The sequence below is a fragment of the Eulemur rufifrons genome, chromosome 7 (genome assembly GCF_041146395.1).
Source record: "Eulemur rufifrons isolate Redbay chromosome 7, OSU_ERuf_1, whole genome shotgun sequence".
NCBI classification, from domain to species: Eukaryota; Metazoa; Chordata; class Mammalia; order Primates; family Lemuridae; genus Eulemur; species Eulemur rufifrons.
In genome coordinates, this window is record NC_090989.1 from 206,108,658 (window position 1) to 206,120,918 (window position 12,261).

Here is a 12,261-nt window from a genome sequence, read left to right on the forward strand (position 1 = left end):
ATATCTGGACATAGAAAACTCCATTTTCCTACCTTAGTTTAGCCATTTGGGGATTGTGCCAGCTCTTGAACCTAAATGCTCTTTCTTGCCTCCATCATTCAGATACTGGATTGTAGGTGACACATAAAAATGGTTGACAAAAGGAACACATATATTCAATCTTATACAACATGCTTCTTGGAAAAGATGTTTACTTTTGAATAGTGTGTGTGTGTGTGTGTGTGTGTGTGTATGTGTGCCCTTTAAACTATTTCAGTGAGAACAGGGACAGGGTTAAGAGTATGTAAATGTATTTTTACAAAGCTTTTAGAAAGGAATGAAACAGTATCTTTTTGATTCTAGATCCTCAATGTCCCTAAGAAAAAAACTTTAAAAATGGAAATGTTTATGTGTTTTCTTCGTTTTCCTTGCAGTTTTTTTTGCATTTTTTCCATTCTCCTGAATAAAATGTTATTTAAAACCAAAGCATTATCTTTGGTAACCCATTCCCTTTTCCCATAGGATCATTATAATAGCTGTGGAAGCAGCCAGGTGGTCTAGGAGATCTGGGCTTAAGCTGATGACATCACTGAGTATGAGTTCAATGGAGGGGAAATTCAGTTACATATAGGCAATTTATTAGAAAAACTACAATTATTTGGATTGGCATTAAAAATAAGAAAACTTCCTGGGAAAATACATAAGTTAATGTAATATTAAAATTTAAACATTCATAAAGCACTATGATTTTTCTTTGTTGTAGATGAAATCAGGATGAAGTTGGCAAAATAACAAGAACTACTTTTTTGTATATACATTTGTTGCTCAGCTGTTAGACCAAGGAAGATGTAGACTTTTGAAGTATTTTTAGTTCAACATCTAAACTGGTTGTTAAAACATGGTTTTTCTCCCCACTGAATTAGTTTTATTGTTTTATATCTCACTATAAAGGAAAGTTTTAAAATTAAAAGAATGAGCCAAAGATGTGTTGGAAGAGATTTCAGGTCTAAGAGAAACATTTCTACAGTTAGTACCTTTTGTTTTTCTTGCTGGCTTCCAGAAACCAATACAAAATTTATGAGAACTGAAGTGGAAATATACATTAATTCTATAATATCATTGTATAGCTGCAAAGGAAGAATCAATAATCCCAAACTTGAAAATGTTTGAAAGGGTTCATGTTTTAGCCTCTTTCTCCCTTTGCTGCACAGACTGGGCATACCTCCATTTCCTAGAATCCCAGTGGAGTCACCGTGGGAGAAGAGATAATGATGGACTGCCTTAATCCAAACAAGTAACCCAAACGACTAACCAAACAAAAAATGAATAACAAAATATCAACAGCACACAAATCACAGTGACCTGTATAACCAAAAGTGTAGAATGTTCAGAAGAACCTGGATGGCAAGAGCCAAGAGACCTGAGTACTAGCGAGAGCTTTGCAGCTGACTAGCCATGTGACTTTAGATAAGTCACTTCACATCTCTGGAGCTTAATTTCCTCGTGTATAAAATAAGAAGATTCCATGGGAGGATCTTCAAGAGTTTTCCACCTATGTAATCCCATACCCACAAAGGACTGCCAGATGAGAAATACTCTCTTTTCATTTACGGGCAGCAGAAATGAATTTCTGACTGAAAACCACTTACAGTCCTGTCCATTTTGTCTCTACACAAATCTTTCTTTTTGACTTTACACGAACTCTATCTTTCCAAGTCAGAGCAGCATTCTCCATGGACCTGCCATGTATTCAGTAGGATGGATGAATTCTGGTTTTGGTAATTGTGCCATGAAGTAGAATGATAGTAAGGAAGGTTGTGTGTGTGTGTATGAGAGAGAGAGAGAAAGAAAAAGAGGGTGAGTCATAGTTGACATTTCCTATTTTAGTAGCTCTGGCTCTTGGTTTTTGTGGCACAAGAAAGCAAGAGGGTTGCTCACCTACAATGGAAACTGTAATCTGGGTTTAATGAGCACATGGAGTTGTAAAAAAGATTAGGTGCAGAAAGGAGAACACATTGAAAAGAACTGGAGGAGGCCTGAAGATTTTGTAACCCTAGGAAGCTTATAAAAGAGCCTGACCCACTAAACTGTCTTCTGTGGTCCCTGGCCCCCAGTGACCAAGTCAGTGCCTCATCAAGCCACACACATGGCCACAATGTGCTCATTACCTCCAACCTGCTTTTCCTGGCAGCCTTCTGCCCAGTCAATGAACTGTTATACCTGAGTCTCTGGAAAAGGGTGACTTGATGGACAGTAGTGAAGCCTAAAACATTTTTAAAATAAAAACAACCCCGTTTTCTCCTGACTGCAAAAAGACAAATGCATATAGTGGTCAACCGAAGAGAAAGAAAATATATGGTTTGAATCAGCCCCCTGTAAGTTTTCCTTTAGGGATGGTTCCTCCTTAAGGAGGCTGGCAAGCATGTTAGTGTTAGCTGACCTCTTACCTGGAAAGGCAGAGTTAGTGTGTCTTGTCCTCATTTGACCACTCTGAACACACAAACATTTTATAAGAAGCTGAAGTAATTGTTATTCTGACCGATTCTTCCTCAATTTAGAAGTTCTTTAATGGCAGCGAGCCATGGACCTGTCTCACCCTGTCTTGTCCCATTTTTTCTTCTTTCTTTTCTTGTCCTCCCATTCCCACAACTCCTGTGCAGTTAACCTGGGCTCCCCAAGGAGTCTCCCATTGGGATGGGTATCTCAGGCCATGTGAGATGAACCCTGGTGAAAGAAAGTTTTCCTTTGCATGCAGGAAAGAATTATTCGGTCTGGAAATAATGAAGTTATAAACATCAGAGAATGTCAGGCTGGCGCCTGCACATCTATCCCATAAACGTTTCAGCAACATGGCTAAGGTGCAAGGCTGTGCATGTCGAATAAACACAGCTGCATTTATTTCAGTGATTACATATTCAGATAAGTGCAGAGCCTGTTTATAAATGCACATTGATTTTCCTGCCTTCTGGGCGGAGGGGCTGGGTGGGTGAGCAGGGAATCCAGCCATGCACATAGTTCTCATTTGAATGTGCACATGATGGGAGCCATCTTTACTCTTGGGTCCCTACATAGGGAGTATGATCACATGACTCTGAAGACCCATCCTCCACATGCTGAGATTCCACCACTAGGGCTTTATCCACAGGATAAAGCTTTCACCCTGTTAAAAATATAGTTACCTAACTGTACATTGTTTTTGGCTATTTACACTGTGACATGAGACATATATAGGATATCAGGTTGTAAAAGATCAAAAGGCCTTTTGTTATAAAGACTCTAAGTCACGGACACTTGTTTTGGGCATGTTGAAAAGGGAGGAATGAGCCTGCAGCTGAGAAAGAGCAAATGGCCAGGAAAGGAGTAGGCTGGGAGCACAAAGAGAATTTACATTTTCAAGCAGTTTGGCCTACCCTAGGACCTCCCTCTTATGTGATTGCTTTCCTATTTATGAAATATTCCAATAAGAAAGTGATTGAGTCTCCTATCAGACATGGGCATATTTATGGGTATATCTTTTAGATTGGTGACTTGAGCTACATGTTCAGAGTTATAGCCCTGGATACCAAATGGTGCTACTGGTTACAGTGGCAGGAGTCAGCTGACAGAAGCCAGAGTCACAGTAGGGACTGTCCAGTGGGAGATGGGACCACAGAGGAGACTCAGCCACACTGAAGCTACCAAAGGAAGCAGGGAGAGGAGAAGTATTACCTTGTTTCTTGCCAAGTCCTGCTTTCAAATCTTCCACCAGTGCCCCCCATTGGTCAATCCTAACAGGAAGCCAGAAGACAAGAGAGCTTCCACTTCAGCTAGGAAGAAAATATCCTTTAGACTTTAGCAGAAAGGATACCCCCGCCATGTAAAGAGGAGGGTAGGAATAGAGAATAGTGAGGACATTGGGGGGTGGTTGGAGGTGAGAGCTTCTTGGGAGCCTGGCTAGGTAACTAACCCCCTCAATGGGAGAGTTCAGGTGCCCAGATGCCAGATGGCAGAAAGAGCCTTTAAGATGATTATAGGAAGAATCAGAACAAACTTCTAGAACAAAATGTCTAGAACTGGATAGAGAGGACATAATACTGAATTGGGGAGAAAGGGTGGTGACAACATGCTGGTTTTTAATCGAGTCAATGGAAGGATTTCCTGCCCGACTCAAATCTGCCTGCAGTATCAATACTTATTACTTCATAAAATCATTATTCCAAATTTTCTGAGGCAGGTCTGATTGCAGACCCATTGTTGAACACTACACTGTTTGGGATTAGGAAAATACAATCTCTGTGTCCATAAAAGTGTCCTCTGCTATATGATATGTAAAGCCCTTTATGAACAAATGAAACAGGTGGGTACCCTCTACCTTCTCCCTGTCCCTTCCTGAGCTTCCTTTCTGGTTTAATACCTTTATAATCCATCTTTGTTACTTGAGCCAGAAACCTCAGAAAATTCTGTGTTAGTTATCTATGGCTGCATAACAAATTATTCCCGAATATAGCAGCTTAAAAGAATAAACATTTAATGTCTTACACAGTTTCTGAGGGTCAGGAATCCCGGAGCAGCTTAGATGGGCGGTCCTGGCTCAGGATGTCTCACGAGGTTGCTGTCAGGCAATGGCTGGGGCTGTAGGCATCTCACGTCTTGACTAGAGCTGGAAAATCTTCCAAACTCACATGGTAGTTGGAGGCCTTAGTTCGTCACTGACTGTTGGCCAGAGGTCTCTGTTCCTTACCACATGGGCCCCTCCCTAGGCTGCCTGAGTGTCTTCATAACAGGGCAGCTGGATTCCCCCAGAGCAAATGATGGGAGGGAAAGAGGGAAAAGAACTTCTGAGGTGAAAACCACAGATTTTTAAATAGTCTAATCTCAGAAGTGACATGCCATTACTTCTGCCGTATCCTACTGGTCACACAGACCAACCCGAGTACAGTGTGTGAGGAAACTCCGCAAGGGTACAAATACCAAGAGCCAGGGTTACTGGGGGCCATCTTGGAAGCTGGCTACCTCAAAGAGATCTTCCTTTCCTTCTCCGTCTTCTTCAGCAAATCACTAAGTCCTTCCAAGTCTTCCTCTACAGTGTTTCTGAGCTACAACCTCATCTCAAATCCAATGGTTTCTTCAGGGAAGAGGTGTGGAGGCTGATGGAGGAAGCCTTGGGGACCACATACATAAGGGTGCAGGTGGAATGCATAATAATATGCTAGCATGGCTTCCAACCCAACCTTACAAGGAGGGGAGCAACATCTTGGCAAGCCAGACTTTTGGGAAGGATTTGTTCCCTGTGCAGGCGAGGGAAGACCTGTAACACCAGAGTCATCCTGGGCAAGTGAGGTGCTGAGAGCAGATACTTTCAGACTTGGCCTAAGCACCTTAAGACTGCAGACCACAATATGAGGTCAGCCCCCTGTGCATGAGGCAGAGAAAGTCTTAGGAGCTCTGTAGGCAAGAGCCTGTCACTTTCTTGTAAGCATTGCAAGTATGTTTAACTACACAAGTCTATGTAGATTGGAAGTGGCTTCCTGGAGCTCTTGAACTAAGAAAAATTGTGTGGTCCATTCTGATTCAGTGGAAAAGGAAACCTTGATTTTCAATGTCTGCCATTTGGCCAGTGGAAATACACCCCCTTTCCAGTGACGATACTTTTCCTTCTTGGGACCCTTCTCTAAGATGGGCTTTTTGGGGAAAAACAAAACACTTAATAGGTAGAATTTTCAGAGCTAGGTGTGCCTTGACCCCACCTACCTGAGCTATTTGAGCTGCTACAGGATCTCTCCCACCATCACGGCACCTGGGAGGAGGTGAGCTCTAGCAGTCTCCCTCATTAGGTTCTTAAACAGCCTGAGGCTGGACAGTTAACTAAAGTTAAGTCAATTAACTAAGGACCCAAGGGGATCAGGGCGGGAACTCAGAACTTATTGAAATTGATTGATGATTCTAGGCCTTCTATGAAAATTTGTTCTTTGTTCTTGGATCTCTAAACTTGGGATACAGAATCGTAGACTTACTGACCAGAACAGACAGCAGAGGTCGCCTACTGCCTTTCTCCCCACCCCGTACTCATTTTACCTGTGACTCAGAGAGGTCAAGGGACTTTCCCACAGTCATTTAATATGTTGGTAACCCAGCCCGGACCAAACTCTTCTGACTTTCTGATCTTTCCCTGTCTCATGTCAAGCCTGTGGGTTATCGTGGCATGTAGACTAGTAGGGTAAGTGTACTGCAGCTGCCTGTTTGCTTTAAGATCAATTTTCTGCTCTTATTGTGATCTTCTCTAAATGACAAGGAACTTCACTTCCCAGGCTCTCTTGTCTTCTGGCTTCCTGTTAGGTTTGGCTAATGGGGGGCACTGGGGGAAGATTTGAAAGTAGGACTTGGCAAGAAACAAGGTATTACTTCTCCTCTCCCTGCTTCCTTTGGCAGCTTCCGTGTGGCTGAGTCTCCTCTGTGGTCCCGTCTCCCACTGGACAGTCCCCTACTGTGACTCTGGCTTCTGCGAGCTAACTCCTGCCACTGTAACCCAGTAACACCAGCTCCTCCAGTCCGAAGGGTCACAGCCGCTTACTCCTGTGGCTGATCTCTGGGGTGCCTAGCTGTCCTCTGATTGGTTTCTCAGCTCTTCAACAATTTTGATAATCCATTCCCTATATTAAATTACCTCTGCTTGTTGAGATCTAGACAGGTTTCTCTTTTCCTTATTGGACCCTGACCATTTGAATAGGACCATCATTCTGCGTGTTCTTGCACATTGTAGGAATACAGTAAATATTCAATTATAATGATGTTAATGAGAAAGGAAAACCAGTTTATCCAAAACCAGTAGTGCTCAGTTGTATGCATTTACTTTATAAGTCGAGCTGATTAAAGTTACATATTTGTCATGACTCATTAAAAACCGAAAGTGGAAACATTTTCCTAAGACATTTTCCAGAGGAGTCAGTCTTGTGCCTTCTACTCTGTGGTGTCAAAAGAATGGATTCCTTTGATCTCGTAGATCTTTTCCATCTCTGTCAACCACGACTTGATCGTGGAAGGGATCTTTTTTGGTTTGGGTAGGTTTGTATTTTTTAATTGTAGCAGAATGAGTCATTGGTTTTGTACACTTTGGTAACAACTCTCTGCAGTTGGCTTTGCCATCATGAGCCTGGTTGATGGGACCTGCAGTCCTGTTTATATGCCAACCCCTGTTCTTGGCCTCCACACAAGGATTTCCACAAGGGCTCCATTTGAGATGGTAGTTTCCAAGATTGGGGGGGTATCTGCCCGCCAGCACTGGATTTGAGACCACCAGCTTGTTTTTCCAAGCATTAATATCTCACTGATCTCCAAACATATTTTCTTTTCCAGAATACTTTCCAAAAGTTTTGTAAGAATGTCTCTAAAACTTTTTTCTTTTGAAGGCATACAGACCTAAGGGGAGGGGGCAAGGATAATATAAATGATAAGTTGGCAGACTAGTATTTAAAACTTTATCCAAAAAATATTTTTCTCCTTACAAAAAAAAGCCCCTCTTTACATATTTAAGTAATTCATTTGGGAGAAATAACCACTCAGCTATTCACATAGCCAGCCCTTGGCAGTTTCAGTTCAAAATGCTTTGAAACGAGTCAACTACAGCCTCAAATATTTTCTCTTTGAAAGTTCAACTTAACCTTCACTACGATGGTGGTGAGAAAAGTGACAACTCATTTTAAAGATTCTGCCCCTTTGTTTCTTTGTCTCTCTTCTGCAGGCCATGTGTTTATACTATGGGATCTCCCATAAACAACAGGGCCCTTTTTCCATGCCAGGAGCCACCCGTTGCCATGTCAACATGGCAGGCTACAGTTCGAGCAGCTGCATCTTTTGTTGTTTTAATGAGCGGGGAAAATTCTGCCAAGCCAACACAGCTTCGGGAAGGTACTGTACATGTGTTCTTTGCTTATTTATGTATTGCACACATGTTGGACCCAGGAACCCAATAAGCAGTGTTTTTCTAAACTTTAAAGAGCTCCTTTATTAGTTGGGTTGGAAATGAACATACTATAAAACATCCTGCCAGAGAAAACAAGCAAGGGTTGGGGAGGGGCACTTAGGAGCCTGGGCATGGGATTTGGGGCTCTTCGCGCTAGAGTTATCAATTCATAGATTATTTCAGTAGTTGCTTTTACCTGGTGGTTCGTGGGCCATAAGTAGGTGGTCTTGGTTGAAGACTTTCTGGGCTGACAAGTGTGTCCTGGAAACACCATTATAGTTGAGTTATCTGTGGTTTGGTTATGGTGTCTGTACATGGTCATTCATCATGTTGAGAGGTAATGCTCCTGTTGGTGAGCCCACTGGCGTTGTCCTGGTAAAGGATCTGTTCTACATGCTATTTGCCTATGTGAGGTTCTGAACCAAAGGTGTATAAGAAACATAGAAGGCAAGTGCTACTGCACGATCAAGGTTTTATCTGAATTACTTGCTTATTGCAATCATTAACCCTTTCAGCTGAGATCCTGAGCGTGTCGATGCTAGGTAAAATTTTTGTAGTTTAATATTTCTTTATTTAAACTATAGTGTCTCCTCTCACATACTTATTACAGAAACTTTAAAATATGCAGGAAAGTAAAAATAATAAAGTTAAATAATTTTAGAGGAAATCATTGCTAACATTTTGCTTCATTTCCTTTTAGTATTTAAAATCTATTCCAGGCACCGTGGCTCATGGCTGCAATCCCAGCACGTTGGGAGGCTGAGGCAGGAGGATCGCTTGAGCCCAGGAGTTTGAGACCAGCCTGGGCAAAGTAGCAAGACCCTGTCTCTACAAAAAAAAATTAAAAATGAATTAGCTGGGCATGGTGGCATGTGCCTGTAGTTTCAGCTGCTCAGGAGGCTGAGGCAGGAGGATTGCTTGAGCTTTTGAGTTGGAGGTTGTAATGAGCCATGCTCTGGCCACTGCACTTCAGCCTGAGCAACAAAGTGAGAGGCTGTCTCTTAAAAAAAAAATAAAAAACTATTTGTATTGTATGTATTATCATTCCAAAAGTATTATAATAGCATACAACAGTGTTTATTCTGCTCTTCTGATTCATAGTGTATTTTGAATATTTTTCAGGTCATTTAAGTATTTTTTTAAATTGTAATTTTAATGTGGGCACAATATTTTGTTATATGAATATATCAGAATTTAATACTTCCATATTATTAAACATTTTGATTGTTTCTAGGGCTTTTTTCCAATTATAAATAAAGTTGCATTAAATTCCTGATGACTTGTTTTATATAAAATTAGAATTACTGGGTCAAAAGTTGGAACATGTTTAAGGCTATTGGTATATATTTTTTTCCAAAAAGGTTGTGCCACTTTACACATTTATTTGTAGTTAGGAGGGTCTCTGTCTCCTGGAACTTTGCTCATCTGATAGGCAAGAGAAGGTCTCTTTTTAATTTGGATTACTTTGGTTATCAGTGAGTTTCACATGTCCTTATGTGTTTATTTATTTTTTTAATTTCAGCATATTACAGGGGTGCAACTGTTTAGGTTACATATACTGCCTTTGCCCTGCCCAAGTCAGAGCTTCAAGTGTGTCCATTCCCCAGACAGGGCGCACCACACCCATTAGCTGTGAATATACCCATCCCCTCCTCCACCCTCCCATCGGCCCAACAGCCAATGAATGTTACTACTATTTGTGCACTTAAGTGTTTGTCAGTTAAGTCAGTTAATAGCAATTTGATGGTGAGTACATGTGGTGCTTGTTTTTCCATTCTTGTGATGCTTCACTTAGTAGAATGGGCTCCAGCTCCACCCAGGATAATACAAGAAGTGCTAGATCACCATTGTTTTCTGTGACCATTTTCATTTTCTATCTCCTCGTTTCCTTTGCCCGTTTTTATATTGAAGACTTAGTGAGGTTTTCACAAAGTTTGTCTTGTTTTTTGAATTTGATCAGCTCCTTAAAATGTAGATATTAACTTCATTATATTTGTGAAAAGTACTTTTCCCAGTTTTTGGTATGTCTTTTAATTTTATATGATGTTTCTGATCTGTAGGAGATTTAAATTTTTATGAAGTCAAATTTTTCAGCTTTTTCTTGGAAAGTCTTTCTTTGGTCTAAGATTCACATATTTTTTTGTAATATTTTTATAGTTTAATTTTTATAATTTAACTCTTTAATCTGTCTATAGTTTATTCTCATCAGGGTTGTGAAATGAGGACTAAATATTATCTTTTTTCCAAAGAGAAAACCAATTGCTTTAAGATCATTTATGGAATCTTTTCTAATTTGTGATATTTTCTTTACCATAAGCTAGATTTACATATGTACTAAAGTCTTCAGTGAGTCTTTACTTGATTCTTATGGTAAAAACAAAACAAAACAAGCAATACATTTAAAAATTTTCTTTCTAAAAATAGGTAACATTTACTTGGTTCATTTACAAATGAAGAAAACATTTGCAATAAAGTCTCCTTCTTACCTCAATTTCCCAGCTACCCAGTAACCCTCCCCCAAACCAACCAGGGTTACATTTCCTTTGAATAATGTTTTTTCTCTTTTGTTGTACAAATTGTAGCATACTATACACATTTTTGTATTGTGCTTCCCCTTTTAGAATAAATTTATTTATAGATGTCTAATAGATAAAGATACATCGGAACATAAAGAGCCTCCTCATTATTTTTATAACTATGGAGTATTCCATAAATGGATATTTTACAAATTTAGTTAGCCAATAGCTCTGTACTATACTGCATATCAATTAAGGAATTTAATAAGTATTTACTTCCATTATCTTTCCTCACCCACATTCTCTGGTTATTTAGTAATAAAACTTGGGCTCTGGGATTCATATTATCTCTTTATTTTGCTTATGTATTGTATCTTTTAGGAATTACTATTATTGTTTTCTATTTTCATTCAGTTTCAAGTCATATTTGTAATAGGTATTTAGACTTTCTTCATTCTTGAGCTCAAGTTTGAATCATCTTTCAGTTGGCTGGGAAATGATTTTAATTTTTTTTTCCTAAAAGGATGGACGTGTGTTGTATTTTCTGAGTCCTTCCATATTTACATTGGCATTTTTTGTATTCACTTATGACTATGGAGTATTCCATAAATGGATGTTTCACAATTTAGTTTACCAATAATTCTGGACTTCACTTAAATTCTTAAGTTACTTCTTTTCCCTCTTTAGCAACTATAAATGTTTTCATTATCATCTCTTATTTAGTATTTCTGAGGAGAAATCTGATACCACATTTTTCTGTTCTTTGAAAGTAGTTTGATTTTTCTGCCCGCACGCTCATAGAATTTTTTAAATTTATGTAATTCAAAACTTTCTAGAATTAATCTAGACGTGGGTGTGTTTTTATCTATTTTATTAAAGTATCATTTATGTATTGTATTAGGGTTCTCCAGAGAGACAGAACCAATAGGATATATGTGTATAGATAGATATATAGGAGGAGATTTATTAGGGGAATTGGCTCACGTGATTATGGTTTCTGAGAAGTCCCACCACAGACTGCCTGCAAGCTGAACACCCTAGGATGCCTGCAGCAAGGCTCAGTCCAAGTTCAAAAGCCTCAGAACCAGGGAAACTGATAGTGTAATTTTCAGTCCAAGGCTGAAGGCCTGAGAACTGGGCCAGGAGTGTTCTGATATCAAAGAGCAGGAGGAGGAGAGTGTCCCAGCTCCGGGAGAGAGAGAGAGAAGAAATCATTTTACTCCCTTTTCGGTTCTATCTGGGTACCCGTGTGCCAGTTTCCTCTGGAAACACCCTCACAGACTCACTCAGGGCTAATGCTTTACCATTTCTCTAGGCATCTTTAATCCAGTCAAGTTGACCTAACTATCACACATATAATAAATGCATACAATGAGATTTGACAAATATATACACGTGTTAATTAATCCCCACCTATGATGATATAGAGCATTTCCATTACCTTAGAAATTCCCCTGTGCCGTTGCACTCATTCCTCCCTAACCCCACTCCAATTAGCCATTGGTCTGATTTCCATCACTATAGATTGGTTAAACCACTTCTTAAAATTCATATAAATGGAGTCATTTAGCGTGTACTCATGTCTGGCTTCTTTTACTCAGCATAATGGTTGTCAGATTCATCCATATTGTTGCAGATGTCAGTAGCTTATTCTTTTTTTTTTTAATCGATGAGTAGGGGACCATTGTATGAATAAACCAGTTTGTCCACCCACTTGTTGGTGGACATTTGGATTGTTTTTGGCCATTACAGAAAATGTGCTGTGAACATTCATATATAAATAGGGACATAGGTTTTCATTTCTCTGGGGGAGATACCTAAGAATGG

The 12,261-nt window shown here is 39.8% G+C and overlaps 1 protein-coding gene across 5 annotated transcripts in view; it reads left to right on the forward strand.

Annotated features, from left to right (window-relative positions):
* The window catches only part of AOPEP (aminopeptidase O (putative)), a 306,549-nt gene that overhangs the window by 5,039 nt on the left and 289,249 nt on the right, over positions 1–12,261 (forward strand). For all 5 annotated transcript variants that reach the window (XM_069476298.1, XM_069476299.1, XM_069476301.1 and 2 more), the window contains exon 2: positions 7,697–7,863. In XM_069476298.1, the coding sequence (XP_069332399.1) occupies positions 7,697–7,863 (167 nt within the window). The remainder of the gene's footprint in view (positions 1–7,696; positions 7,864–12,261) is intronic.